This window comes from Pan troglodytes, chromosome 5 (genome assembly GCF_028858775.2).
Source record: "Pan troglodytes isolate AG18354 chromosome 5, NHGRI_mPanTro3-v2.0_pri, whole genome shotgun sequence".
Lineage (NCBI taxonomy): Eukaryota > Metazoa > Chordata > Mammalia > Primates > Hominidae > Pan > Pan troglodytes.
In genome coordinates this window covers 37,455,551-37,482,226 of record NC_072403.2, presented here as the reverse complement: position 1 = coordinate 37,482,226, position 26,676 = coordinate 37,455,551, and the positions used below count along the sequence as shown (strand labels likewise).

At 52.7% G+C, this 26,676-nt stretch overlaps 5 protein-coding genes and 1 long non-coding RNA gene across 21 annotated transcripts; 4 read left to right on the top strand and 2 right to left on the bottom strand.

The window, feature by feature from the left end:
- Nucleotides 1-1,827: 1,827 nt before the first annotated feature.
- On the top strand, nt 1,828-4,342 carry LOC134810192 (uncharacterized). The gene is made up of 3 exons (XR_010157684.1): nt 1,828-3,279; nt 3,524-3,695; nt 3,983-4,342. It is a non-coding gene; the product is annotated as an uncharacterized LOC134810192 (long non-coding RNA).
- Nucleotides 4,343-4,451: 109 nt separating this feature from the next.
- LY6G5C (lymphocyte antigen 6 family member G5C) lies at nt 4,452-8,266 on the top strand. Its single transcript, XM_054686760.2, has 3 exons — nt 4,452-4,672; nt 5,654-5,821; nt 7,829-8,266. Exons 1-3 carry the CDS (start codon nt 4,552-4,554, stop codon nt 7,990-7,992), a joined length of 453 nt encoding a protein of 150 aa, XP_054542735.1. The 5' UTR covers nt 4,452-4,551; the 3' UTR covers nt 7,993-8,266.
- Nucleotides 8,267-11,388: 3,122 nt separating this feature from the next.
- Nucleotides 11,389-14,864, bottom strand: LY6G5B (lymphocyte antigen 6 family member G5B). Of its 2 annotated transcripts, XR_010157680.1 has the most exons (3): nt 13,651-14,864; nt 12,445-13,071; nt 11,389-11,697 (listed from the first exon to the last, which is right to left on the bottom strand). XR_010157680.1 is itself a non-coding variant. In XM_009450921.4 (2 exons), the coding sequence occupies exons 1-2, from the start codon at nt 13,670-13,672 to the stop codon at nt 12,671-12,673; spliced, it is 423 nt and encodes a 140-aa protein (XP_009449196.3). In that variant the 5' UTR covers nt 13,673-14,864; the 3' UTR covers nt 11,389-12,670. The 2 variants fall into 2 exon arrangements, 1 of the variants encoding a protein (XP_009449196.3); XM_009450921.4 differs by having other exon boundaries at nt 11,389-13,071.
- Nucleotides 14,865-14,866: 2 nt separating this feature from the next.
- Nucleotides 14,867-19,727, bottom strand: CSNK2B (casein kinase 2 beta). 3 transcript variants are annotated; one of them, XM_009450922.5, is made up of 7 exons: nt 18,356-19,727; nt 18,031-18,113; nt 16,964-17,066; nt 16,280-16,395; nt 15,762-15,837; nt 15,426-15,615; nt 14,867-15,098 (listed from the first exon to the last, which is right to left on the bottom strand). In XM_009450922.5, exons 2-7 carry the CDS (start codon nt 18,100-18,102, stop codon nt 15,008-15,010), a joined length of 648 nt encoding a protein of 215 aa, XP_009449197.1. In that variant the 5' UTR covers nt 18,103-18,113; nt 18,356-19,727; the 3' UTR covers nt 14,867-15,007. The 3 variants fall into 3 exon arrangements, with proteins under 3 accessions (XP_009449197.1, XP_016810649.1, XP_003311218.1); XM_016955160.2 differs by having other exon boundaries at nt 19,461-19,551; XM_003311170.4 differs by having other exon boundaries at nt 18,726-18,865.
- On the top strand, nt 18,983-26,622 carry GPANK1 (G-patch domain and ankyrin repeats 1). Of its 13 annotated transcripts, none has more exons than XM_063811912.1 (4): nt 18,983-19,073; nt 19,951-20,113; nt 20,377-21,101; nt 22,239-26,622. In XM_063811912.1, exons 3-4 carry the CDS (start codon nt 20,476-20,478, stop codon nt 22,681-22,683), a joined length of 1,071 nt encoding a protein of 356 aa, XP_063667982.1. In that variant the 5' UTR covers nt 18,983-19,073; nt 19,951-20,113; nt 20,377-20,475; the 3' UTR covers nt 22,684-26,622.
- Nucleotides 24,681-26,626, top strand: C5H6orf47 (chromosome 5 C6orf47 homolog). The gene has a single exon (NM_001244703.2). It carries the CDS (start codon nt 25,008-25,010, stop codon nt 25,890-25,892), a length of 885 nt encoding a protein of 294 aa, NP_001231632.1. The 5' UTR covers nt 24,681-25,007; the 3' UTR covers nt 25,893-26,626.
- The last annotated feature ends 50 nt before the right edge of the window (nt 26,627-26,676 follow it).

The window sequence follows — 26,676 nt, the reverse complement described above, 5'->3', positions numbered from 1 at the left end:
AAAAAGCAAATAGGGGTGCCCAGTCTCACCTCCCATACCCTGGGGACAAAGGACACCCCTCCCTGGACATGGCCATTAGGGACTCTGCTGAACTGCCCCTACTGCCACTTTCCCCCATCTTACTGCATGTAATTGTAGACAACAGTGGATGACCTGAGGGGCCCTTAGATACCTGAAATTGGGTAGGGAAAGAAAGGTAGGCTCAACATGTGAATTCTGAACCCCCCCATCCAGGGGCCTCAGCCTACTTCAGATTACTCCCTATGCAATAAGATTCAGAGCAGCTGTGTTTGTTTTCAGAACTAATCCCCACCCAGGGGTGGAAGCAGGCCCCTGTCCACTCTTCACCCTATATAGCAAAGTTCCAGCAGTTCCAGGGGATGATCAGCAGAGATACAGACCTTCCCAGTTGCTGGGGCGCTGGACCCTGCTATACTGGACACAAGGTGAGGCCTGAAAGTCCAGGCACCCTGAGGAGCTGGGCAAACTAGCAGAAAAGATGGCGCTGGGAGAAAGGAAAGTTAGACTCTGGACGGGAAATCTGGGAAGAAGTGGTTCCCAGCTGGGCCAAAAAGCCTCATCCTACGCCCTCTCATCGACCTAGGCTCCACCCTGAGTGCCTCCAGTGTGAGGTGCTGGACTGGCTCTGTGCTGCCTGTTTGGGTTGAGGGTTTGCTCCTAGGAGAGGCATGTATTTCTCGTACAGCTGTCACAAGCGAGTGAGGGCTCCGGAGGTGGAGGGCCCAAGAGGGTGGGGAGCTCAGGCGTCAGTGATAGCCAGATTTCCATCCATCGGTCCGTCCGTCCGTCCATCCATCCATCCATCTATCCAATCAACAAGCCATTCCGGATTCTTCAGGAATCCAGTCATTCATTTATATTTAGGTTAAAGACCCTCTCTCTGGTTCCTCTCTAGAACGCAGTCTCGAGCCGCTCCCCCAACAAACCGTGGCCCTCTTCCGGCCGGGTCATCTACAGCCCCGCCCCTCGTTTGCCTGGCTCCATGCCCCTAACCTTGGCGTTCTGTCCTCAGGCCCCGCCTTCTTTGTTTCGTCACTCGGTTGCTTACCCTCAGGTATCCCTTAACTCTAGGTAGGAGCACTCAGAAGGGACACCGTCATCTGCTGCTGTCGCCATGGCGATTATTTCAACGCCCTGCCTCTTCACCCCAGGAAAACGTTCGCGGAACCCGTCACCATGGAAACGAACTCTCTGGACTCTTAGCGCGCCCTGGGCTGGCCCTGCTGCGTGGACAGGAGAGGAGCAAAACGCAACAAAGACGGGATTAATTACTCAGAGGCCGCGCCCCCTCCGAAGAAGGCCCCACCCTGCCCCGGCCTCACCCCTCCCCGAAATAATTCGAGGAAATATTCCGCGAATGCTGGGGGAGTGTCTTGCCCCCCGGTTCCCTCAAGGCCCACGGTCGCTTGAATTCCACAGCAAGTCCTCCCTGACCTCTCAGGGCAATCCCCTCCCGAAGCCCAGCCTCAGCCTCGCAAAGCCTCTAGTCGTTGGCCTTTTCGTTGCGATTATATTCGAGAGGGAGCTTCAGAGGGCGCCGTGAAGTTCCCCTGTGCTTCCCCTTTGCCCTTTGCCCTCTTCGCTTCAAGAGGAGCCCTGGCTCTCTTATTTTTTTTATTTTATTTTATTTTATTTTTTTTTGAGACGGAGTCTTGCTCTGTCGCCAAGCTGGAGTGCAGTGGCGCGATCTCGGCTCACTGCAACCTCCGTCTCCCGGGTTCAAGCGATTCTCCTGCCTCAGCCTCCTGAGTAGCTGGGACTACAGGCAGGCGCCACCACTCCTGGCTAATTTTTGTATGTTTAGTAGAGACGGGGTTTCACCATATTGTCCAGGATGGTCTCGATCTCTTAACCTTGTGATCCGCCCAGCTCGGCCTCCCAAAGTGCTGGGATTACAGGCGTGAGCCACGGAGCCCGGCCCTCTGATTCTTTTTGTCTATCACTCTGTGCACTCATTCATTCAAGACATTTATGTAGGTGCCCCGCGTTCCTCTGCAGTTCTCCACTACTCTGGCTTTTCTCTAATACAATTTATTTTGTGTTATTATTTCTTTAAGACAGAGTCTCACTCTGTCGCCCAGGCTGGAGTGCAGTGGTGCGATCTCGGCTCACTGCAACCTCTGCCTTCCAGGTTCAAGAGATTCTCCTGCCTCAGCCTCCCGAGTAGCCAGGACTACAGGCGTGCGCCACCACACCTGGCTAATGTTTTTGTATTTTTTGATAGAGACGGGGTTTCACCATGTTGCTCAGGCTGGTTGCGAACTCCTGACCATGAATGATACCTCCACCTTGGCCTCCCAAAGTGCTGGGATTACAGGCGTGAGCCACCAGGCCCGGCCAATTTATTTTATTTTTAAAGTATTATCATTTTTGTTATTTGAGACAGCAGTGGCGCGATCACTGCAGCCTCGACCTCCTGGGTTCAAGTGATCCTCCCACCTCAGCCTCCCGAGTAGCTGGGACTACAGGCGCATGCCACCACACCCCGCTAATTTTTTTCAACTTTTTTTTGTAGGGATGGGGTCTCGCTATATTGCCCAGGCTGGTCTCGAACTCTTGGGCTCAAGAGATCCTCCCTCCTTGGCCTCCCAAAGTAATGAGGTTTCAGTCGTGAGCCACTGCACCTGGCCTAACACAGTTTTTTGTTTTTGTTTCTGTTTTTGGTTTTTTTGAGACGGAGTCTCGCTCTTGTTGCCCAAGCTGGAGTGCAATGGCACGATCTCGGCTCACTGCAACCTCCGCCTCCCGTGTTCAAGCGATTCTCCTGCCTCAGCCTCCCAAGTGGCTGGGATTACAGGCGCACGCCGCCACGCCCGGCTAATTTTTGGTATTTGTAGTAGAAACGGGGTTTCACCATGTTAGCCAGGCTGGGCGCGAACTCCTGACCTCAGGTAGTCCACCCGCCTTGGCCTCCCAAAGTGCTGGGATTACAGGCGTGAGCCACCGCAGTCCGGCTCTAATATAGTTTTTAAATTCATTCATTCCAAGGCTTTTGGGAGGCGCTCAGTGGCGTGCAGTTTCCTCTCGAATTTCTTTCTTCCCGCAGTCTTTCTGGGCGGGCGTCTCCCGTCTGTTTCTTCCCATCTTCCCCCTTATCATCCTGGGACTGGATAATTCTTGAATAGTCTGGGAGGTAGCAGGGAACCCGAGTTCGGAGCCTCGACCAGAACCTCCAGACGGGAAATTGGAGCAGGTGGTGTCGTTCCTGGACGCTGAGGACCCCCTCCTCCCCTAACGCACAGCCCAACGATCCTAAAAGTAAAAACCCTGAGTTTCTGAGTCAAGACTGAGCTGGTGGGGTGGGGACCGAGTAGGCGAGGATGGGGAGCCCAGCGGGTCCCCAGCGGAGAAAATGGGTGAGACGCCTGGGGCCGCGGTCTCCAGAATTCGCCTGGGAGGGAGAATGGCGCTACGGCGCCGCCTTCCTGGGGAGCCGCTTCGGGCTCCGGATATCCGCTGGGGCCCGACGCTTGGGTCCCGACGCGCGGTTCGCACTTTCCAGGTTTCTTCCCCAGGGAACAGAGCTTGAGCGGGGGGCCACCCCCCCGTCCTACCGGAGTTCTGAGGTGCGGTCAGGCGCGGAGAGCGGACGCCCAGCGCCAGATTCTGTGGGCTCCGGAGTTCAGGCCCACTGAGCCGCAGCTGAGCACAGGCGGGGCAGGAAAAAGGATGAGGTGAGGGAAGGCGCTGGGTTCCTGGAACCCCAAGGGGGCACTGAGCTGAGTACGTATCGCTTGGGATCCAGGTGTCCTTGTTTTAGGATGTCTGACAGGTGTCCCCAGGGTATGAGAAGTGGGACTGGGCACCCCCTATTTGCTTTTTTTTTTTTTTTTTTTTGAGACAGACCACATGTTTCCTATCTTGGAAAATGGTACCACTTCCTTGTGCAAGCCTACCCCTGTTCCCTCACCCCTCGTTCAGTCCAACAGCAAATCTGTCCAGTCTTCTAACTGTATCTCAGGTTCATTAGCCCCGCTTCCTCGTCCCTGCTCGTCTTCTGCCGGACCAGTCCGCCATCTTGTGACCGGACTCGGGAATAGCGTCCTACTTCCCGGCGGCCTCCACTCTTGACCCAAATGCAATGTGCAGCCATGGCAATCTTTTATAAACAGAAATCCGATCAAGTTACTCCTCTGCCGAAATCCCTCTGGTCAGTGGTTTAACTGTCGAGGTGCTCCTGGCAGCACTCTGCCCTCCCCACATCATTGCTGGTGGACTTGTCTCCCCTACTAGACTGTGCCCTGTGAGGGTGGAGACTGTGCAGGGTTGTATCCCCAACACCTGATGCAGTGATTCAATAAACATCTGTCCAATTAATAGGAAAGACAGTTCCTTTTCTCATTCCCCTATTGCTGGTCCCCTGCCCTCAAGCAGGATGTTATGCCCCAGAGTGGCTGTGGGTGCGAACATTCTGCCCCTCTGGCTGGTCTGGCACGGATTTCCACCCTGAGCTGGTGTTGCCTCTCTCCTTCCTCTTGGCCAACCTCTCTTCCACCAATATAAGCCCAAACTGGAGGCCAGCAGGCAGTCATGCGTTTTATGGCAGGCCCTGCAGGGAGCCAGAGTCTGGGTCCCCTGTGCTTCCACAGCAGCCCCCAAGCCCTCTACACGGTCCTCTTAATAGTGCTGGTCATGATGAGCTTGGTGTTTGGTAAGTGGCTCCAAGGGTTCAGAAGGGTCTCCTGGCCTGGATGGAGAAACCCACAGACACCAAGTGTCTGGGTACACCTGTCCAGGATGCTCAGGTAAACCCATGCAGGAGGAGAGATGGGACAGATGGGTTTGGTAGGGAATGCCTGCTCATGGACTGATGTGCAATCTGAAGATTTTTAAAAATTTATTATTATTATTATTTTTGAGATGGAGTCTCGCTCTGTATCCCAGGCCGGAGTGCAGTGGCAAGATCTCGGCTCACTGCAACCTCCACCTCCTGGGTTCAAGCGATTCTCATGCCTCAGCCTCCCGAATAACTGGGATTACAGGCATGAGCCACCAAGCCCAGCTAATTTTTGTATATTTAGTAGAGACGGGGTTTCACCATGTTGGCCAGGCTGGTCTCGAACTCCTGACCTCAGGTACCTGCTCGCCTTGGCCTCCCAAAGTGCTGGGATTACAGGCGTGAGCCACCGCACCCCTCTGAAGGAGATTTCTAGTGACCACCCCAGGGCTGTCTCACTTCACAGCAGTGACCTGAATAGAGATACTGAAGGAATCCTCTCCGGATCTGAGGGCAACATAGAATAGGGAGGGTTAGGGAGTGTGCTGGATGAGAAAACCAGAATCCACAGGATAGAACAAGACTGAGTCCAGCCTGCTGGGCTCCCCACTTGGCTGCAAAGCACCAGCCACAGAGACATAGGATTCAAAGTGTTGGTTTAGCACTTTCCTCTGCCTAACACCAAGTGCTCTGCTGGGTCTGGGGATTTGTTAACATGTGGTCTGGCCTTAGGACCAGAGGAAAAGGGGGATGTATGTGTATGCAATTGGGGAAGGAAGCAGAGAATTGGGGCTTTGATGGTTTTCTGAGACAGGAAGGGAGGGAGGAGTGGGGTTGAGTGGCCTAGAATCAGGCAGTGGTAGGGTGTGAGGTAGAATGGGGTGTGAGTGGGGTCAGCACTTCTCTGTGTTCTAGGTAAGTTTGTTCCTGTCAATTGGGAACCCCCTCAACCACTTCCATTCCCCAAATACCTGCGCTGCTACCGATGCCTCTTGGAGACCGAGGAGTTAGGGTACCTTCTGGGATCTGACATCTGCCTCACCCCGGCTGGCAGCAGCTGCATCACTCTCCACATAAAGAACAGTAAGTGGCCTTCTCCTGTCATGGGCCCAGCACTCTCCCAAACGGAAACTCTCTCAGCCTCCTAAGCTGCACCCCAAGTCTTGTTCCCATAATCCCATAAGACATTGCTCCAATCCTGTCTTTTTTTTTTTTTTTTTTTTTTGCTGCTCTGTCACCCAGGCTGGAGTGCAGTGGCGCAATCTTGGCTCACTGCAACCTCCACCTCCCCAGTTCAAGCAATTCTTGTGCCTCAGTCTCCCAAGCAGCTGGGATTAAAGGTGCACGCCACCACGCCCAGCTAATTTTTTGTATTTTTAGTAGAGATGGGGATTCACCATGTTGGCCAGGCTGGTCTCGAACTCCTGACCTCAGGTGATCCACCCACCTTAGCTTCCCAGAGTGCTGGGATTACAGGCGTGAGCCACCGTGCCCAGCCTCTCTTCCCTTTTCTTCAGAGCCACACTCTGTCTCCACTTCCACTAACCTTCTCTCCTCAATCTGTAGCTGAATAGCTTCTACCCTATCAAGGTGCGCAGCTTTGACGGGGACCCTCCAGATCTCCAGGTGCCCTTGCCTGTCCTCAAGCTGTCTGCTTCCGCATCTGTCTGCAGTTACTGCTGGTGTTGCTCTTCTCCTGCATCCTCCACGGCTTCTTCAGTCTCCTTCATGGAGCGTTTTCTCTCTGACCCTTAGTGGTTCATGTTCACCAAGGTTTGGTCCTTAGCTGTCTTCCCACTTCATATACTCAAAAGCAGAGGATTTTATCTGCTTTGCTGGCTTCAACCAGCAGCCACATACCACTTCCTTCTGAATCTGAATGTTATGTCAAACCGCTCTCCTCATATCCCGTTGACCACTGGACATCTCCCTCGCTGAAAATTGACTCCTTCCCGATGCCTGCTCTTCCACCGACCCCCCACCTTTCTTAAGTTAGCAAAAATGTAACACATAATATGTGCTAGGCACTGTTCTAAACACTTGCAATCCGCTGAGGCAGGTATTATTACTATCTGCATTTTACAGATGAGGGAACAGGTGCAGAAAGGTCATAACCTTGCCTGAGTCTCACAGATGCTGAGCCAGAATTTGTGATGGCTCCAGAGATGGTGCTCTCAACAACCACTGCATGCAGCTGCCTGTGTTCAAATCCTCTTACTACCCTTTTAACATAGCCGATGCACAGATGTGGGTCAAATATCAGAGTATACAATACCATCAAACCAAAGTCTCCCGCTACTACCCTAACCCACCTGGCTCCCCTGCACATGTGACCACTTTTTTTACTTTCTGGATGATCCCTCCTGCAATCTTTTATGCACATTCCACCCTGCACAAATATGCTGTTTACTATTTTTTCACCTCTTCCCCCGCCCCAACCCAAGATAGTAGCATCCCACTGTAAACATTATTCCACATTTAACAGTTAGGGGAACTGAATGTTCCGATATCAGTTTGTAAACAGCTTCCTTGTTTTATTGACCTGCTGTATACTACTCCATAGCATGCGCATATCACAGCTGATTTCCCCATCCCACTATTGATGGGCATTTTGGTCATTTCTCTCAAGCAGGGCAGCAGCAAACATCCCTGAACATGACTTCTTGGGATGCAGGCACAAAGATTTTTCTCTATTATGTATAACAGCAGCAGACATCATCTTATTCTCTTACTTTTGGTCTGAAAAATAAATAACAATACACCTCCTTCCTGCCACCCAATCTCCAAAACATTTCCCAGCTTTTTCTCACATGGTCCTATGGTGCTAGTTCTCCTCACTTGGCTCAGTAACTCCCAACTCCCCCTCCAACCATTACATTTCATATGGCTCTTTTCCTCCAGCCTTGCATGGGAACTTCAGTGGAGTTCCATGGCTGGTGAACACTGGGCATGTCCACCCATGCCTAACTACAGGAATCTTTTCTTTTTCTTTTTTTTTTTTTTTTTTTTGACTTATGAGTGTGGGGATGAGAGGATTTGGGGCTCTTCCTGGGGACTTCCGTATCACTGGTGCCCACTGTCCCTCCCCAGGCAGCGGTTCTGACGTCATGGTGAGTGACTGCCGAAGTAAGGAGCAGATGAGTGATTGTTCAAATACCCGAACTTCTCCGGTGTCTGGCTTCTGGATATTCTCTCAATGCTGCTTCCTGGATTTCTGCAATGACCCTCAAAACAGAGGGCTCTATACTCCTTAGTGTGACTGCAGCAAACTTTGGTGTAAAATTCCACCAGTTTCCAGCCACCTTCCTGACTTCTATCTGGGCTTGGCCAGGACTTCTAGTCCCTCATACCAGCCCTCCTTGCCTCCCTCCAGCCACTGGACCCCAGCCTTGGCTCTTCCTCTTGGTTGATGCCCTTTAGCACACTTACTCCTACTCTGCACCCCCCAGCCCTACTGCCCACCAGGTTTCCTCTCTTGTCCCCTAGTCCCTGGATGTTTCTCCCAAATAAATTTGTGTGCAAACTGTTTGGTATGTCTCTTTCTTCTGGTGGAGGTGAAGGCTGAGGGAGGTGCACCTGCCTAACTGCCCTACCATGGGTCAGGTAAGGGACCCCCAGCTCTGCTGAGCTGTGCTCTTGTCCTGCCTTGCTATGTGATTTGCTCTAGACACAAAAAGAGAAAGAGGAAATGAAAGCCCTCCTATGGTGAACGCCAGAAAGTTAGTGGGCATCCTCGGCAGTGCTGTCAGACCAGAGCTGTGTGGGGGCTGGGGGCGTTTAGAGGGCTATGTTGGTGGGAAGGGGGCTGCGAAAGGACCAGGCCCAGGTAGAAGGAGGTGGGTGAGAAGGCCACTCCTTTTTTGAGACAGTCTCACTGTCACCTAGGCTGGAGTGCAGTGGTGTGATCTTGGCTCATTGCAACTTCTGCCTCCCAGGTTCAAGTGATTCTTCTGCCTCAGCCTCCCGAGTAGCTGGGATTACAAGCACATGCCACCACGCCTGGCTAATTTTTATATTTTATTAGTAGAGACGGGGTTTCACCAGTTGGCCAGGCTGGTCTCGAACTCCTGACTTCAAGTGATCTGCCTGCGTTGGCCTCCCAAAGGGCTGGGATTACAGGCATGAGTCACCCCGAGCCGAGAAGGCCACTCTCAAAGAGACGTTAGACCTATTGGAGTCCTGGTCTCTTCAATTCTGGGCCAAGTTCTTCAGCCTCTGAGGGTGTCTTCCAGGTTGACCTGCTATAAACCTGGGCCTTTCTCTGTCTTATACTGACGTCAGAGGTCATGGAGAAGGGTGGACTTAGCAAGGTGGGGGTTGGGGGGCACATTAAGGGTTTGTACCTCTCTTTGTACGCCAACTGCCTCATGACTTAATTATCATTGGTTTGGTATTTTCCGTCAGAGTACAGGCCACACAGATTTGTTAACACGTGTGCAAAACACTGTATAGGTAAAAGTAGATGCGTACGATGCCATTTCCATCAAGCACAGACAGAACTCATCTAAGCTACTACCAGTCAGGACAGCGGCTACCCCAGAGCTGGGAAGAGCACCTGGGAGAGGGGAACAGAGGCAGGCTTGGCTGCGGGTAAAGGTCTTCACGCTGATTTGGTGGCTGGTTACACAGATGTGTGGTTTACAAAAATCCATCTTGTGATATGTGCAAGCTTCTGAATGTTTTGCCAAAAAGGTTTGAAAATAAGTAAATCAGCCAGGTGAGCATGGTGGTGTGCATCTGTAGTCCCAGCTACTTGGAGGCTGAGGCAGAAGAATCTCTTGAGCCCAGGAGTTCAAGGCCAGCTTGGGCAACATAGCAAGAACCTTAGAAAAAAAAGCTGAACATTGTGTATGCATTTGACTCTAGGGCAAATATATTTTTTTGAGGGGGAAAAGGCCTTAACTTCTACTTGTGTATGCACATTTACATGTGTTTTCTCAATCATCTGAGGCACTATCCCTACTTGACAGGTGACCAAGGTGGGGCTGAAGAGACTGACATATCCAAGTGGTAGAGGGGCTGGGATTGGACCTCCCAGCCACAAAGCTGCACTGCTTTTCAGAAAAAGGTTTCATAACCCAAGCACTGGGCTGCAAGACTTGGAAGGGCAGACACCTGACTATACTCATCTGGGAGTCCTGCTGCTCAATACCAAGCCTGACTCAGAGCAGCGTTATGTCCAGCATGTTTATCCAGTGTATGGAAAAGGCTGTTGTATCCATCCTTGCTTTCTATACGTTTGCACTATTTCAAAATTAAAATATTAGCATGAAGATCCAACCACTGCAGCCCAACATCAGTGCTCTCAGCACTTTGCCCCTCAAATTGGGCCCCTCGAGAGGGCATCCTGGATGCCAGAATCCTTGAAAAGAACTAAGGAATGGCAGGAGTCCAGGGCCCCAGCAGCAGGTAACTCTGGCATGTGGCTCTGAGTTCCTGAGTCTTTCTGGTTTAAAGAGAAAGTTTCTTTTTTTTTTTTTTTGGAGACAGTCTCGGTCTGTCACCCAGGCTGGAGTACAGTGGCACGATCTCGGCTCACTGCAAACTCTGCCTCCCAGGTTCAAGCGATTCTCCTGCCTCAGCCTCCTGAGTAGCTGGGATTACAGACACGTGCCACCATGCCCAACTAATTTTTTTTTTTTTTTTTAGTAGAGATGGGCTTTCACCATGTTGGTCAGGCTGGTGTTGAACTCCTGACCTCATGATCTGCCTGCTTCGGCCTCCCAAAGTGCTGGGATTACAGGCAAGCCACCGCGCCCAGCCTTTTTTTTTTTTAAGACAGAGTTTCGCTCTTGTTGCCCTGTCTGGAGTGCAATGGCGTGATCTCAGCTCACTGCAACCTACATCTCCCCGGTTCAAGCAATTCTCCTGCCTCAGCCTCCCAAGTAGCTGGGATTACAAGCATGCGCCACCATGCCCAGCTAATTTTTCATATTTAGTAGAGACAAGATTTCACCATGTTGGTCAGGCTGGTCTCAAACCCGACCTCAGGTGATCCACCCACCTCGGCCTCCCAAAGTTCAGGGATTACAAGCATGAGCCACCGCACCTGGCCGAAAGTTTCTTTTCTTAGGTGAAAAGACCTGGCATCATCAGGGTCTAACTTTCTAGGTTTTGTAGGGTATGTTTAAGGCTGGGAAGAATCACAGTCCCCATGCTTTGATCTCCAGCTAATCAGAGGGTGGGGAGGGATGTGTGCCCTTTACAGGAGGCCGAGAGGAAGCGACAAACGCCAAGTGCAATGGAGAGGGCTCTGCAATCCTATTTGGATCCCAAACCTCACTAACCCTTTTTTTTTTTTGAGACACAGTTTCACTCTTGTTGCCCAGGCTGGAGTGCAATGGTGCGATCTCAGCTCATCGCCACCTCCATCTTCCAGGTTCAAGTGATTCTCCGGCCTCAGCCTCCTGAGTAGCTGTAATTACAGGTATGCGCTACCAAGCCCGGCTAATTTTGTATTTTTAGTAGCGATGGGGTTTCTCCATATTGGTCAGGCTGGTCTCAAACTCCCAATCTCAGGTGATCCGCCTGCCTCAGCCTCCCAAAGTGCTGGGATTACAGGCGTGAGCCACTGCGCCAGGCATTAACCCTCTTTAATCTGTGTTTACCTGCCCACACCTGAGCCTGACCCCACAAACAATGTGACACACTTTTAGCCCAGTCCCAGTTTATTGTGGAGGAAAATGGGGGACATGGAGCTGAGCAGAACAGACCCTTCCCTCTCCTCTCACAGGCCCCTAGGGAGATGGGTGTCAGGACTCAGTGAAGTGAAATGGGGCCAAGGAAGCCAGAGACTGACAAGAGAGCAAGAGAGAACAGGAGGCAGAACACCACCAGGACAGGCGGGGGTTGGTGGAGACAGTGAGGCAGGGACACAAGATTGCCAAGTCAGGACATCTGCACAGAATTCTATTCCTCATCCTTTTTTTTGGAGACGGAGTCTCACTGTGTCGCCCAGGCTGGAGTGCAGTGGCGCGATCTCGGCTCACTGCAACCTCTGCCTCCCGGGTTCAAGTGATTCTCCTGTCTCAGCCTCCTGAGTAGCTGGGATTACAGAGGTGTGCCACCACACCCAGCTGATTTTTCTATTTTTAATAGAGAGCGGGTTTTACCATGTTGGCCAGGCTGGTCTCAAACTCCCAATCTCAAGTGATCCGCCCACCTCGGCCTCCCAAAGTGCTGGGATTACCGGCGTGAGCCACCATGCCCGGCCTCCTCGTCCTTCTTGCTGCTAGTTCAGTCTGGTACTGGGTCTTAGAGACACGGACAAGACAGGGGAAACAGAGCTAGATGTCAATAGGCAGGTGACTGGATTGAGAGGGATGGGGGATACTGGAACACTCAGATGATGGGGAAGGAATGGAGGAACCACTGTGCCTTTCTCAGGTCAGCCTGTCTGGGCAGAATCCACACTAGAGATTCTTTTCTAGGGGGAAGAACAGCACCAGAGCTCAGCCAGGCACAGTGGCTCACACCTGTAATCCCGGCACTTTGGGAGGCCGAGGAGGGCAGATTACGAGGTCAGGAGTTCGAGACCAGCCTGACCAACATGGTGAAACCCCGTCTCTACTAAAAATACAAAAAATTAGCCAGGCGTGGTGGTGCACGCCTGTAGTCCCAGCTACTCGGGAGGCTGAGGCAGGAGAATCGCTGGAACCTGGGAGGTGGAGGTTGTAGTGAGCAGAGATCATGCCACTGCACTCCACCCTGGGTGACAGAGCGAGACTTTGTCTCAAACAAACAAGAAAAACAGCACCAGAGTTCAAGAGAGAAAATTACACAAAAGTCATATAGATGCTAGTGGTACAACAGATGGAGGCCTAAGAAATCACAGTGACCAAAGAATGTGGGTGTTTTCAGAGAGGGCAGTGCAGGATGCTGAGGGTGTTACAGAAAGATATTTGCACTGTGGAATTCAGGAAGGGTGAGGTGTCAGAGTCCAGCCTGGGGAAGAACCAAAAGTCCTGAACTATTGAGGAACAAGTACATGCGGCACAGCTCAGCAAAAGACAAGCCCAGGTTCAGGGACAGTGTGACCATGGGGTCCAGGCCATCAGGCTCCGTCCCAGCATGGAAATTGGGGAGGGGCAGGGAGAGGTTCAGGGCCTGGTAGAACCACTGAATCTGGGAGTCAGACAGAGGCAGGGCCAGGGGCCTGTCATGGGGCTCCGGCAGAGAGCTCTGGCGTTGGGGGCTTGACCAGGAGTTGCAATAATCGTACTGGCAGCACTGGGCCTGATACCAGTACTCTGCAAAGTAGGTGTTGCGTTTTTCTTGGCAGCGGTAGGAAATGTACTGTCCACAGCCTCGAACGATGAAGCAAACCTTGACATCTGAGGGAGAGGGGAAAGCTGATAACCCCTTCCATTAGCTTCTCATAGTCCAAGAACCCCTGCTACTGACTTTTCCCATCCTTCACCCAGACCTAATTTACTTCTAACCCAGACTCCTTCAAGAGGCTAGAAAAGTGAGCTCTGCTGGCCCCCTAGAACCTTAGACCCCTCCTTCCAAGATTCTTCTGGTTTTTTTTGAGACAGGGTCTAGCTCTGTTACCCAGGCTGGAGCATGGTGGCGCAATCTTGGCTCACTGCAACCTATGCCTCCTGAGTTTAAGAGATCTCCCACCTCAGCCTCCCGAGTAGCTGGGACTACAGGTGCATACCACCATGCCTGGCTATTTTTTTGTAGAGACAGGGTCTCACTATGTTGCCTAGGCTGGTCTTGAACTCTAGAGCTTAAGTGATCCACCTGCCTCAGCCTCCCAAAGTGCTAGGGTTACAGTCATGAGCCATTGCACTCAGCCCCTCCTCTCTTCTTGTACCCCATGCCCCGAGCAGCCCTGATCTGTGAGAGGAGAGAAGACCAAGCCATTGGCTGCCCCACCAGAAGCCCCTTCCTGGGACCTTATTTACCATAATAGATGGTGATCACCATGCACAGGGATGAGCTGCTGATGGTACACTTCTCTGAGACTGAAATGCATCCTACAGAAGGGTCTTCTACGGCCAGAAGTGGCACGTCCGGATGTCGGGAACAGGAACTGGGGAGGCAGAAGGAGGGATGGAGGCACTGGGTCACTCTCAAATACCCTGGGCCAGTAGGAAGCCCGATTATCCATGGCCACGCTCCACCCCCTTCCTGGACTCAGTTACCCCTTCCTCCCTCCCTGCCCCTGGGCCCCACTTACCCTTTCCTACTGTGAAGCCCACCATGACCAGCACACCTACAAGCATATGGACCTTCATTTTGGAATTCTGGGGAGATGGGCAGTTCCTGAGGGGATGCCCTGAAACCCTACCTTCCTGTGACCATGCTCCTTAATCCTAAGCTGCAGGGTGGTTTTGACAAGGTCTGAGCAGGAGCTGCTGTAAATGCAGAGCTATATTCCTACTTGGGGCAGGATCCTGGCTGGGAAGGAAGTTATTACTTGGCAGGAGGGACAGCATGTCCTCACCCACAACGTCTGGTTCCTGAGTGTGGGAGCAATGGCCCAGATGGGGTAATACCTGGGCACTACCGGGTTCTTTATCCAGTGTCTACCGTTGTCTTGCATACCCTCCAAAGACCTATTCCCTCCCTTGGAAAGTCCATGGGTTAGTATCTATCTCTGCCACCATGTGCTGTCTTCGTCATACAACAGGGCCAATCCCCACTGTGCTGGGACAACCTGGCCAGGAAATCAAGCATCCCCATCCTTCTGAGATGAGCAGTCTCAGCTCCACCAGCAGCAGGCACACACACATCACTGAGCAGCAATTCCGGACCTTGTCCCACCTCGTTCCACCCTTTAGATATACTGACTTTAGGCTACTTTTCCTTTAGAACTAAAACTAAAAGATGGAGCTGCTGATTAAGCCCCTTACAGTATAAACAGACAGTCATAGACATCCAAACAAATATTTCTCATCTTTGAAACATGCTTTGTCTTTTCCTTTTGACCTTGCACTTCATCACACGCAGTCCTAGGAATTCTGTTCTGCTCCATACTAAAAACACCACCCAATCCACTGAGCACAAATCTGTCCTGATTTTCAATCTGGGGAGGGTGGGCTGGGCCATGAGGGCCCCTGGAGTCCAACACACCATCACCTTCCCTTCCCCAACAGCAAGCACCAGCAGACTAGCTCATGGCCTTTTCTTCTACTTTATTTCATATTCCCACCACAATAACGACTCCTTTAATTTAAACTAAAAACCATACAGGGTTCCTGAAAGGGTGGCAAAAAAGAAAGGAAGAGTCAAAGACTGCAGGACAGGTGGGGGAGGGAATCAGCGAATCGTCTTGACTGGGCTCTTGAAGTTGCTGGCGGCTTGGAGCTGCAGCTGGTAGGCCATCGGATGGATCTTGAAACCGTAGAGCCTAGGCCAGGGCAGAGGTCAAAGAGGCAGCAGCATGAGCCCCATCCAGGCCCTGCCAGTCACCTGCATTCCCACCTCCCCACCTGAGCTCCTCTATGGACCTGCTCAGAGCTAAAGCCTAGTGGTTCCCAACTTCTCAGCTCAAGAACATTCTACAATAAGGTAACTCAAGCACAGATAATCAAATAACTTTCCCACAGTCACTCAGCAGGGAGATGCCCTGATTCTGGGAGAAGCAGGCCTCAAGAAAGGGCCATGCCCTGTCCTCTCCTCTCTGGGGGATCTTGGGCCTTTCCTTTGACCCTTAATGTCTCTCCCTGCTCCCTACCTGGGCACAAACTGGTTGGCAGGTCTCTTGGGCCGGTACTCGGGATGCACCATGAAGAGCATGTGAGGGAAACCAGTGCCGAAGTAGGCGCCATCCGTGTGATGGTGTCTTGATGACTTGGGTGTGTACACATCCATGCACTTGGGGCAGTAGAGCTTCACCATGGCTTCACCTGGGATGTCTGAAAGGCCTGGGAGACAGCCAGACTCAGCAGGCCAGGTATCCCCCTATTCCTACCTAACCTCCCCTCAGGACTCAGGCTCCAATGTGTTGAGCCCCAACTCCTTCCCGTAAGACTGCCACACGGTGCTTTCCTTTCCCTTCTTCAACACTCACCAATGGGAAGCATTGGCTGGTTCTCACAGTACACACGAGGACAGTAACCAAAGTCTCCTTGCTGGTACTTCTCCAACTGAGGTGAATACAATGGAAGGGGTTGGCAGGTAGATGTAAAGAAGAGGCAACTCCCTTCGCAGCCCAACCCATACCACTCTGTCCCCCACTCCTCCCACCTCTGTCCAGAGGCCCCTTCTCTGGACTAGATGGGCTCTCAAACTTCTGTGTTGCCTTTCTTCCAATTAGGCAGGCTACAAACCATCAGAGCCATTTGTTGTTTGTTCCTTGAGGAAGAGGCAGTCTATCACAACTCTCTGATTCAAGGTCTGTCTCCCTCCCTGAAAACAATCCCTTCAGGATGACCCCCAATCAGAATTCAATTCCCAGGTCCAAGTTCTGGGGTTCTTCCCCTCTTCTCAGCTAGCTTCCTTAAACAGGGCTTAAACATGACTTCTTGCTGCAGGAACCTGTGTCTCTTACTGCTCAGAAGGAGGCAGGTAGGAGCAGAGAGGCCTCACCATCTGGGCGATGCCACGGTTGGTAAGGATGTAGCGGGCGTGGATCAATCCATAAAGCATCTCGGCTGCCTGCTCAATCAGGTCACTCTGGTTGGGGTTGTCTTCCAGTTCTTCATCTGAAACACAGCCCGGCCAAATGCAACTACTTGTTTTTCAGCTTTCCTAGGTGCCCTGCCCATATCCAGGGGCTGTGGGCTATTCAGTTTGCCTAGCACCTACTTTTGGGCCTTACCCCATCCAACATCTGGGCATGGGACCCAGAAACCTGGGCTTCTGACCCTTGCATCAAACGAAGACAGCTCTGCCTTCCCTTCACACCTTTTCAGCCTCTGCTCCTTGCTCTCCCTCCCAACTCCCTCCTCAATACATAACTGCAACAATGTCAATGCAGAAGATGAAACTCTAGACTGGAAGGTGCAAAGCAGGAGAAACAGACAACAAACCAGACCCATGAGGAAACGCATTTTGGAATAGGTCTGAATTGCGGATTTAGAAAACATGAGAACAAGTGATATACGTCATAAAACTAGACAAGAGTCAGGTGGAGGATCAAAATAAAGCATGAATTTGGGGTTAAAGAAATCAGAGAACCAAAGGAAATTTCAAAATTCAGGCAAGTGAATAGAGATTTGAAGAGAAAAATAGTGCACGCACACACACAAAACAACCCTGAGGGTGCCTCACCAGGCTCCAGGTCCAAGATCATGTCTAGAGCTTGTCGATAGTGAGGGACCTGCTCATTGAGTCCAGTAAGATTAAATTTGTCCTGGATGTAGTCTTCATCCACCTGTCAGGACATGGAAGCCAAGAGGGAACCCATATCAAAATCCTCATCTTTGACCTGGGCAAAATGCTCTAAGTGATGCCTTATCATCAACACAACTGCATCTGTTGTGCTTGTTTCTCACTCCCAACTCAGCAGAAGTACTTGTGTCTCTCCCTAGTTCACCTACACTCTCTCCCATAAAAGCTTTGGCTTTTCTTTTCTAAGGATAAGCAGGTACAGCAATCTTTTTCTTAGACATTCTTTTCAAGATCTTTGTCCCTACTCCACTCCTGTATCCCGTCTCTAGGAACCAGTTTTGTCCTCTCAGCTGGCTAAGGAAGGTGGAAGCTGAACAGCATGGTTTCTGAACAAAACATTTCAACGTGTAGCATTTCAATTTTCCTAAAGGCCACCTGAGACAAGTACTAGCAGTGCCACTTTAGTAACAAAAGATACAGGCCGGGCGCAATGGCTCACGCCTGTAATCCCAGCACTTCGGGAGGCCGAGGCAGGCAGATCACCTGAGGTCTGGAGTTCGAGACCAGCCTGGCCAACATAGTGAAACCCTGTCTCTACTAAAAATACAAAAATTAGCCAGGCATGGTGGCAGGCACTTGTAATCCCAGCTACTTGGGAGGCTGGAGCAGGAGAATCGCTTGAACCTGGGAGGCAGAGGTGGCAGTAAGCCGAGATCGCACCACTACACTCCAGCCTCGGTGACAGAGTGAGACCCAGTCTCAAAAAAAAGAAAAAGACACAAATTGACTAGCCCAACGTTATATTGCTCGACGGTGGCAGACTCAGGACTTGGGCCCCAGTTTTGCCACTTTAGCACAGGTTCGTCGGGGTTTATAGAGGAGACTCTTTGCTGATAGGAAGTTTTCAAATAGCATGTAAGAGAACAGTGTAGAAGTGGAATATGTGAAGGAACGTCTGGTGGGAAGATATGCGAAGTTGGCAAGTAGGGAGGTTGAAGAGAACTCACTTCACAGAAGAATTCATTGCCACGGAGCCCACAGAACCAGGAAATCCAGGACACCTCCTCTGAGCTGCTCATCTTCACGTCAGCTAGAAAAAGAACAGTGTCAGTAAAGCTCAAGTTCTCCTTCCCTGCCTCTGGTATCCTCCCTCCTCCCACATTCGGCCCTCCAACCACGGGAGAATTCGGAACCACCCTTTCTTAAAGCAACCCAAACTCTGAAGCACTCCTCTCCAGCTCCTCTAATTTACATCTCAGCCCCTTTTCTTTGAAGTTAAACATTCTTTGGGGTCCCATCACTTGAAAGAAGCCAACAGATACTTTGACCTACCAGCCCGACCCACATCCCTGGAGCTCCCGAAGGCCAGGGCCCTCTCTCCTCTGTGTCAACTCCGGCAGGGACCTCGACTCAGGCTCCCTACCAATGCAAGTCTCTGCATGACCCCGACGCCTTTCCCAAGGGTTTCCAAGTTTATCATTCTCAAGCAAGAACCGGGCTCCTCCTTTTCTCACGGGTTGGGGGCGATTGTCAGGTCCCTTTCACCGGAATCCACACATCCCCCCTCCGCTCCTCAGGCCACCTCTCCCTCCTTCGTGCCGGACCTGGTCGCTTCCTCCCCCGCCCCCACATCAAAGTCCGGAGACCCCATGTGCCGCTCCCAGCGACAAGGGACTCGGAGCAGCGACGACTTCAGACTCACCGGCTGGACGGGGACCAGGACTGGGGTGGGGTAGGGAAGTTGCTACTTCCAGGGAACGGCGGCGACCACTACAGCGCAGGCCGCGGACCCGACCGCGGCAGGCGAAGTGGGGTGGGGGGAGTGGAAATTAGGGAGGGTGGGGAAGAGGGCAACACGCAAGCGCCAAGGGTCAGGTGCCGCGGTGGATGCCGGGACACGGAGTCCCCGGTAGAGAAAGAAACTGGCTAAATGAGAGAAAGCGAACTACCAATCCCAGGATGACCCGCGCACGACCTGGCTGTCACGAAGCCCCAGAGGAGGGCGCTTGCGGGCGGGGCACAACGAGAAGCCACCGGAAGCGGAAGCCAGGTATGGCGTTTGGGGCCCGGGAGTCTGGGCAATACAGTTTTGTGCTCTCTGGGTGAAGAGGCTGACTTAGGGCGGGGAAAGGAGGGAGCGAGGCTGGATCCCTTTCCGCAGCTCTCCTCACGTTCCCCTCTAGTCCCGGCGCGGCGCTGCTGCCCAGGGGACTGGCCTATCCTCGGCCAATCCGCTGGGTCCTTATTGCCTGTTGGGCCCCTAGTGCGAATCAGTCCCGCCAGAGACCCTTGACGGGTATACTGTTTCCTCCGGGCTCCTGCCTCATGAGGGGAGAGGTGCGGCTTGGCTCTGTGCGTAGGGACTTGGGTGGGGTGGGCTGGGCTGGGCTGGGCTGGGCTGGGCGGTGTGAGAACTGGAACGTCCCAGTGCGCTAACCTGAGGTGGTGCCAGCCATTCTGCTCGTCCCTTTGCACTTCTCCATTTCCCCTTAGGCTCTAAGTGTGACCTTCGAACCCTGGTCAGAGTAATGGTGAGGGGCAGGCGTGACGTTATTTCATTACACGGCTTCTCGGCATTCCACAGGTTTCCCTCCGCCTCCTGAGGGCCTTTCCTAACCCACAGAGTGGATTCCTGGCTCCAGAAAATGGGCTTGGAGCGGGGGCCACGTTGAGGAAGGCGAAGGGCATTGTGGGGGCGTTATGTAAAAGTAGGACCCCAACCGACAGATCCTAGTGCTCGCGCCACCTGGGCGCGCGGAGCTTTGCTCGTTTACTATTGGAAAAGTTCCAACGCGGGAAACTGAACCCGGAGCTTTGCGCACGCCTGAGCCCTCAAGTAATGTGGGTTGTGGTTTTTGTTGTTGTTGTCGCCACGCATGCGTCTTCGTGCCGTGTGGCTATTTGATTGTGTCAACTCTTCTGATTAGAATGGCGCCATTTTGCGGTACGGAAGCTACACAGCAACACGTATGGGAGACTCTCCCCGAGATCTTCTAGGGAGTGACCCATCTATTTTTGTTTGGGAAGAGGAAACTCCGAAATGGGATCGCGGAAGACTTAAAGGGCCAGGCTGATTTTTTTTTCCTACTGGTATGTCTTACGGGGTGGGAAAGTGGTTTCAGAAAGAGGCTGGTATTTATTGTTGGTGAGGATGGGGGTGGGGGCCGGACGCAGGACCTCTGGACAACAGTCTCATGGAGTTTTATTAATCTTTACTAAGGAGCAAAGTCGGTATTGTAGGGTTCCATGTTTTTACGCAAAGTCTCTCTCCCTTAGGCCCTGCAGAGTCCTAAGTTGTGGGGTTACTTTAGCGGCAGGAAAGTGTTTTTGACTACTTTTTCTCATCCCAGCAGGTCTCTGAGGCTGTGGTTGCTACAGGGTCACCACGAGCTTGGCTTACTTGTCTCATCCTTCCCTTGCCTGGTATCATTTTCTCAGTTCTCCCAAAAGCCATGTCCCGGCCCTTGCTCATCACCTTCACCCCAGCCACTGACCCCAGCGACCTCTGGAAGGATGGGCAGCAGCAGCCACAGCCCGAGAAGCCAGAGTCCACCCTGGATGGGGCTGCAGCCCGAGCTTTCTATGAGGCCCTGATTGGGGATGAGAGCAGCGCTCCTGACTCCCAGAAATCTCAGACTGAACCTGCCAGAGAAAGAAAGAGAAAGAAAAGAAGAATAATGAAGGCACCAGCAGCAGAAGCAGTGGCAGAAGGAGCATCAGGAAGACATGGACAAGGGAGATCCCTTGAGGCTGAGGATAAGATGACTCACCAGATACTGAGGGCAGCCCAGGAGGGGGACCTGGCAGAACTTAGGAGACTGCTGGAACCGCATGAGGCAGGAGGAGCTGGGGGGAATATCAACGCCCGGGATGCCTTCTGGTGGACCCCACTGATGTGTGCTGCTCGAGCGGGCCAGGGGGCAGCTGTGAGCTATCTCCTGGGCCGTGGGGCTGCCTGGGTGGGGGTCTGTGAGCTGAGTGGCAGGGATGCGGCTCAGCTCGCTGAAGAAGCTGGCTTCCCTGAGGTAGCCCGCATGGTCAGGGAGAGCCATGGAGAGACAAGGAGCCCGGAAAACCGGTGAGGGGAAACTTTAGCTCAGACCCATGTCTCATTGTGTTCTGCCTCTCCCAGCCACACCACACCAGACGCCCCAGCACAGTGCTGAAGAGTTCTTTCTTTATCCTCATGTGTAGGTTGACAGGGTAGTATAGTCAAGTGGTTATGAACATGAGCTCCCTGGATTTAAAGCCTGATTCCACTTACTTGGGCAAACAACCTAATGTCTACATGTTCCAGTTTTCTCATCTTAGAAATGGGGGTAGTAAGAATTGTTGTTAGGATTCAATGGGTTAATATATGTAAAATGCTAGAATAGTGCATGCCGCATAGTATGCAATACATGAATGTTAGCTATAGTCATTATGACTAATGTCCCTCCCCTTGCCCAAGAGTTTGCTAGGTCTGGTAACCATTTTTTTCTTTCAACTATTCTGCTCTGGATCCCACAATGGTTTAAAGAAATTTGTTTTTAAGACAAGTCAAGTGCAGTAGTGAGAAGGAGGGGAAAAGTGGAGTAAGGAGTTTGATCTGTAACTGAGTGAACAATTAATTCAGATAACTCACCACCACCTTTGGACCAGCCTGGATCCCTCACTGTTAAGTAGGAAGGAAGGCAATTTGTCCCTTTTTTTTTTTTTTTTTTTTGAGACAAAGTCTCACTCATCTCACTCTGTCGCCCAGCTGGTGTGCAGTGGTGTGATTTCAGCTCACTGCAACCTCCGCTTCCTGGGCTCAAGCATATTTTTTGTAGAAAGCAGGCTTTGCCGGGACATGGTGGCATGTGCCTGTAATCCCGGCTACTTGGGAGGCTGAGGCAGGAGAATCGCTAAGGTGGAAGTTGCAGTGAGCCAAGATCATGCCACTGCACTCCAGCCTGGGCAGCAGAGCAAGACTCCATCTCAAAAAAAAAAAAAAAAAGCAGGTGTTGCCATTTTGCCCAGGCTGGTCTCAAACTCCTGAGCTCAAAGCCATCTGCCCGCCTCTGCCTCCCAAAGTGTTGGGATTACAGGCGTGAGCCACTATGCCTAGCTGGCAATTTGTTCCTTAGCAGAAAAGCTGAAAAGATCCTATCCTACCCTGCCAGCCCCCTCTGAGGCCTCAACTCTTCCCCTTTTCCTTCCCCTGCCCTTAATGCTTTTTCTTCTTTCTCTGCAGGTCTCCTACTCCCTCCCTCCAGTACTGCGAGAACTGTGACACCCACTTCCAAGATTCCAACCACCGCACATCCACTGCTCACCTGCTGTCACTGTCGCAGGGTCCTCAGCCTCCCAACCTTCCACTTGGGGTGCCCATCTCCAGCCCGGGCTTCAAACTGCTGCTGAGGGGGGGCTGGGAGCCAGGAATGGGGCTGGGACCCCGGGGTGAGGGCCGTGCCAATCCCATCCCCACTGTCCTCAAGAGGGACCAGGAAGGACTAGGCTACAGATCAGCACCCCAGCCCCGAGTGACACATTTCCCAGCTTGGGATACCCGAGCTGTGGCTGGGAGGGAGAGACCCCCTCGGGTGGCCACACTGAGCTGGAGGGAGGAGAGAAGGAGGGAGGAGAAAGACAGGGCTTGGGAGCGGGATCTAAGGACTTACATGAACCTCGAGTTCTGACTTTGGTAAAGTCTGACCCTAGTCTGCTGCTGAAGTCTGAACTTGGGCCTCTGACCTGGGCCCTTTGACTTCCCCTTCCTGGGATCTGCCCAGATGCAGATCCTCAAGTTTTTGGTCAATAGGCTCTGTCTTCGTGAGAGACAGGCTGAGAGTGAGAAATAAATCAACCATTTGTGGTTTATTCACTTTTCTGGAAGCTATTTTGAGGAAGCCAAACAGAAGCCTGGGAGCCACATGCAAGTCCCACCTGAGTCAGAAGGGGCAGCCTCTCCAGGTGGCATGATAAGGTCACCTCCCTGCCAATCTGGGTTCACTTTCAGGTCCCAGCCCCTCTTGGGAGTCCCCCACCTATTCTTTCAACCCCCCTGGACCAAGAATTGCCCAGCTTCGTGCAAGTCTCACTTCCCCCAGGAGGAGTTCCCTGACTACAGCCAATTCACTGATTTCACAAACATAAGTCCATATACTATGTGCCAAGAATACAGGTAAAGACATTCCCAACCCTCAAAAGAGTTCACAGCTGGAGAGGGAAAGTGCCATGTTATCAATTTTTTTCTTTTTTTTGAGATGCAGTTTCACTCTCATTGCCCAGGCTGGAGTGCAATGGCATGATCTCGGCTCACCACAACCTCTGCCCCCCGAGTTCAAGGGATTCTCCTGCCTCAGCCTCCCCAGTAGCTGGGATTACAGGCATGCCCCACCACGCCCAGCTAATTTTGTATTTTTAGTAGAGACGGGGTTTCTCCATGTTGGCCAAGCTGGTCTTGAACTCCCGACCTCAGGTGATCCGCCGGCTTCGGCTTCCCAAAGTGCTGGGGTTGCAGGCATGAGCCACCACTCCCGGCCCATGTTATCAAATATTATAATGCAGGGTGATAAGGGAAGTCAAGGCCTCTAGAGATGAGAATGGGTAGGGTTTTGCTGGAAGAGGCCAGTGTGATAGGAAGGCCCACGATTATCAAGCTTGTACACTTAGTTGAACTGGGACCAGAACTCTAGCCTCCAAATCTAAACTTTAAGTCAAACTTCTTTGTTCCACCCATTTGTCTACACTTTTCTTTGCCACACTTCCCCACTCTCCCACCACCCACCCCCTTGTCTTGCTCATGCCGGGTGGTAGGCACAAGAAGAGCTCACTGTTGTGAAATCCAGGAATTCAAATTTGCAGAGAGGGGCAGCGGAGGGCTGTTCAAGTCGCAAGACTCCTCATTTTTTCTTTTCTGGGAAAGCCTTTCATGAAGTCTTGGATGCGAAATGGAGGAGTGGTGGGGGATGTGGAGAAGAACCCAGGGGCAGGGGGCTGTAGGGGGCGACCGAGTTTAGGGAAGCATGAGAAACCCGGGAAAATGGGGAGCTGGGTTTATATTAAGGTCCTGGTCCTTGCTAATCTCGGTTTGGCGGTCCGGCGCGCACAGACAGCGCGGGGTATACGGGGGCGGTCTATTCGCAGGGTCCGCCCCATGAGCTGCGGCACCGCCCCCGCGGGTCCTTCCAGTCCTGGTGCAGCTGCTTCCGGGCTTCGCGGCTCCCGGCGGCTCCCCGAGGCCGCGGCCCCGACGCTGGGCCCGGGAGCGGTCCCCGCGCACAGCGCCCGGACGCGTGGGTCCCGAAGTAGGCCCGCGCTTTGCTTCGTAACTGGGGATCTCTGAGGACATCTTAGTTCTGACCTTGTGGAGGCCGCGTCTCTGCTGCGTGTTCGCGGGCCAGTCGGGCCACTTTGTAGAAATCATAGCCCTCTAAATCAAGGGACGAACGCTGCTGGCTGGAGTTTGCTGGACACTTTCATTCCACCTCCTAACAAAGAGAATTCCTATTCCTTGAGGTCCCTTAGGGCAGCAGTTAAAGACTACACGATCCAGGAGCACCTAGGACCTGGGGCCACCTTCCTGCCCGCTTTATTGGATGGAGCACTGCCTCCCCAGTTTCTGGGACACCTTGGGGTGTGGCCTTGGTGAGTGAAACTTGGGGTGCTGCCTGCTGGGAAGGAAATCCGGAAACGCAGAGAGGACTCTCTGGTGGTGACCCAGGCCTTGTCAGATCTGAGATTCTTGGAATCTCAGATTGTGGGGGTGTGGATGGTGAATGAATTTGGGTATGCCCCCCTTTACCCCAGAACTGAAGAGGAAGCAAACTACTTGCCACACTTGAGGCTGCGTGACTATTCAGAGAAGGGAGGAGCCACTTCTGAATTCAGAGTAGGACTGCATCACCAGGCAAATACCTGTTCTGAGCCAGAAAGACTCTGGCTTCTGAGGAGATCCTGAGAGTCTGAGTAGTGCCAGGAAGCAGCCTCAGAATTTGGGGGCCCATTACACACCCCAGCCATGTTCCTGCGACGGCTTGGTGGCTGGCTACCTCGCCCTTGGGGCCGCCGGAAACCAATGAGGCCTGACCCGCCTTACCCAGAACCCAGACGGGTGGACAGCTCCTCGGAGAATTCAGGAAGTGACTGGGATAGTGCCCCAGAAACCATGGAAGATGTGGGGCATCCCAAGACTAAGGACTTGGGGGCATTGAGGGTTTCTAGGGCTGCTTCTGAACCAAGCAAGGAGGAGCCCCAAGTTGAGCAGCTAGGGAGCAAAAGAATGGATTCCCTCAAGTGGGACCAGCCTATCTCTAGCACTCAAGAGTCTGGGAGACTGGAGGCTGGAGGGGCCAGTCCCAAACTCGGATGGGATCATGTGGATTCAGGTGGCACCAGGAGACCAGGGGTGTCCCCTGAAGGGGGACTGAGCGTCCCTGGGCCAGAAGCCCCATTGGAGAAACCTGGTAGGCGTGAGAAGCTGTTGGGCTGGCTGCGGGGGGAACCAGGAGCTCCCTCCCGGTACTTGGGGGGCCCAGAAGAGTGTCTGCAGATCTCCACCAACCTGACCCTGCATCTTCTGGAGCTGCTGGCCTCTGCCCTGCTGGCCCTGTGCTCACGACCACTGCAGGCAGCGTTGGACACACTGGGCCTGCGTGGACCGCTGGGCCTCTGGCTACATGGCCTACTGTCCTTCCTGGCTGCCCTGCATGGGCTCCATGCTGTTCTGAGCCTACTTACTGCCCACCCTTTGCACTTCGCCTGCCTCTTTGGTCTCCTGCAGGCCTTGGTGCTGGCTGTCAGCCTCCGGGAGCCCAATGGGGATGAGGCGGCCACTGACTGGGAGAGTGAGGGGTTGGAGAGGGAAGGTGAGGAGCAGAGGGGAGACCCGGGAAAGGGGCTGTGACCGTGGGGTGGGGGCAAAGGGTGAAGAGAGTGTGGGCTTTAGGAGAAAAGTGTGAGGCATGACCCAAATTGTAAGCATAGGGACCTCAGGGATGGGGAAGAAACCCCAGAGTACGAGGGTGCAGGGCCCCCCTTCATACACAGGAGAGAACAGAACTATTTAGGGTGTTTGTGTTTATGGACAGTGAGGGCACTGCCCTTGGATTCACCAGCTGTTATTTTTGCTTTTACTTTTCTCCCACCTTCATTTTTTTTTTTTTCCACCTCCACTTTTTAAAAGCAAAAAAAAAAAAAAGTGTGGGGGTGGAGAATAAAGACCAAAGGGTCCTCTCTACCTTTCAAAACTCTCCTGGGGTGGAGGAGACCAGGGCAGGATAGACAGACCTCTGCAGTAAGAGAGTGGTTGGGAAACCCAGGGTGTTCCTTGGATCTCAGGATCTGAGCCATCGAGGGAAGAGTGGGGCTGCTAGGCAAGTGGATTAGGGGGTCTGGATAGGGCCCCACAGGTGACAGGGAGCCTGCAGGGCGGATCTGGTGATCATGGGAGCCAGAGGGAATGGGGACAGTGCAGGCAGTATTGGCAGGAGGGCCAGTGCAGAAGGGCTGGTAGCTCAGGCAGTGTGGGGGAAGCACTGAAGCCTGTAGTCCCCACTTGGGGGCTAGGGGTTTGCTCACTCAGCAATAAATAACTGTGTCACATCAAATCCTAAATATACCACTACAAAGTGATAGTTACTGCCACTCTGTTCTTACTGACACCGTCCAGCTGGGGGTTTAGGTGGTAG

Bases quoted from the DNA above. Each gene is read 5' to 3' on its own strand.
- LY6G5C (XM_054686760.2), top strand. From the start codon at position 4,552: ATGCGTTTTATGGCAGGCCCTGCAGGGAGCCAGAGTCTGGGTCCCCTG. The intron at 4,673-5,653 runs GTAAGTGGCTCC...TCTGTGTTCTAG, and splicing joins CATGATGAGCTTGGTGTTTG to GTAAGTTTGTTCCTGTCAAT. The intron at 5,822-7,828 runs GTAAGTGGCCTT...GTCCCTCCCCAG, and splicing joins CACTCTCCACATAAAGAACA to GCAGCGGTTCTGACGTCATG.
- LY6G5B (XM_009450921.4), bottom strand. From the start codon at position 13,672: ATGGTGATCACCATCTATTATG. The intron at 13,072-13,650 runs GTAAATAAGGTC...CCTCTCCCTCAG, and splicing joins GGTGATCACCATCTATTATG to ATGTCAAGGTTTGCTTCATC.
- GPANK1 (XM_063811916.1), top strand. The intron at 21,102-22,238 runs GTGAGGGGAAAC...CTTTCTCTGCAG, and splicing joins ACAAGGAGCCCGGAAAACCG to GTCTCCTACTCCCTCCCTCC.
- CSNK2B (XM_016955160.2), bottom strand. From the start codon at position 19,506: ATGGAGAAGTGCAAAGGGACGAGCAGAATGGCTGGCACCACCTCAG. The intron at 15,838-16,279 runs GTGAGGCCTCTC...TATTCACCTCAG, and splicing joins ACCGTGGCATCGCCCAGATG to TTGGAGAAGTACCAGCAAGG. The intron at 15,099-15,425 runs GTAGGGAGCAGG...GCCCTGGCCTAG, and splicing joins GCCAACCAGTTTGTGCCCAG to GCTCTACGGTTTCAAGATCC.
- C5H6orf47 (NM_001244703.2), top strand. From the start codon at position 25,008: ATGTTCCTGCGACGGCTTGGTGGCTGGCTACCTCGCCCTTGGGGCCGC.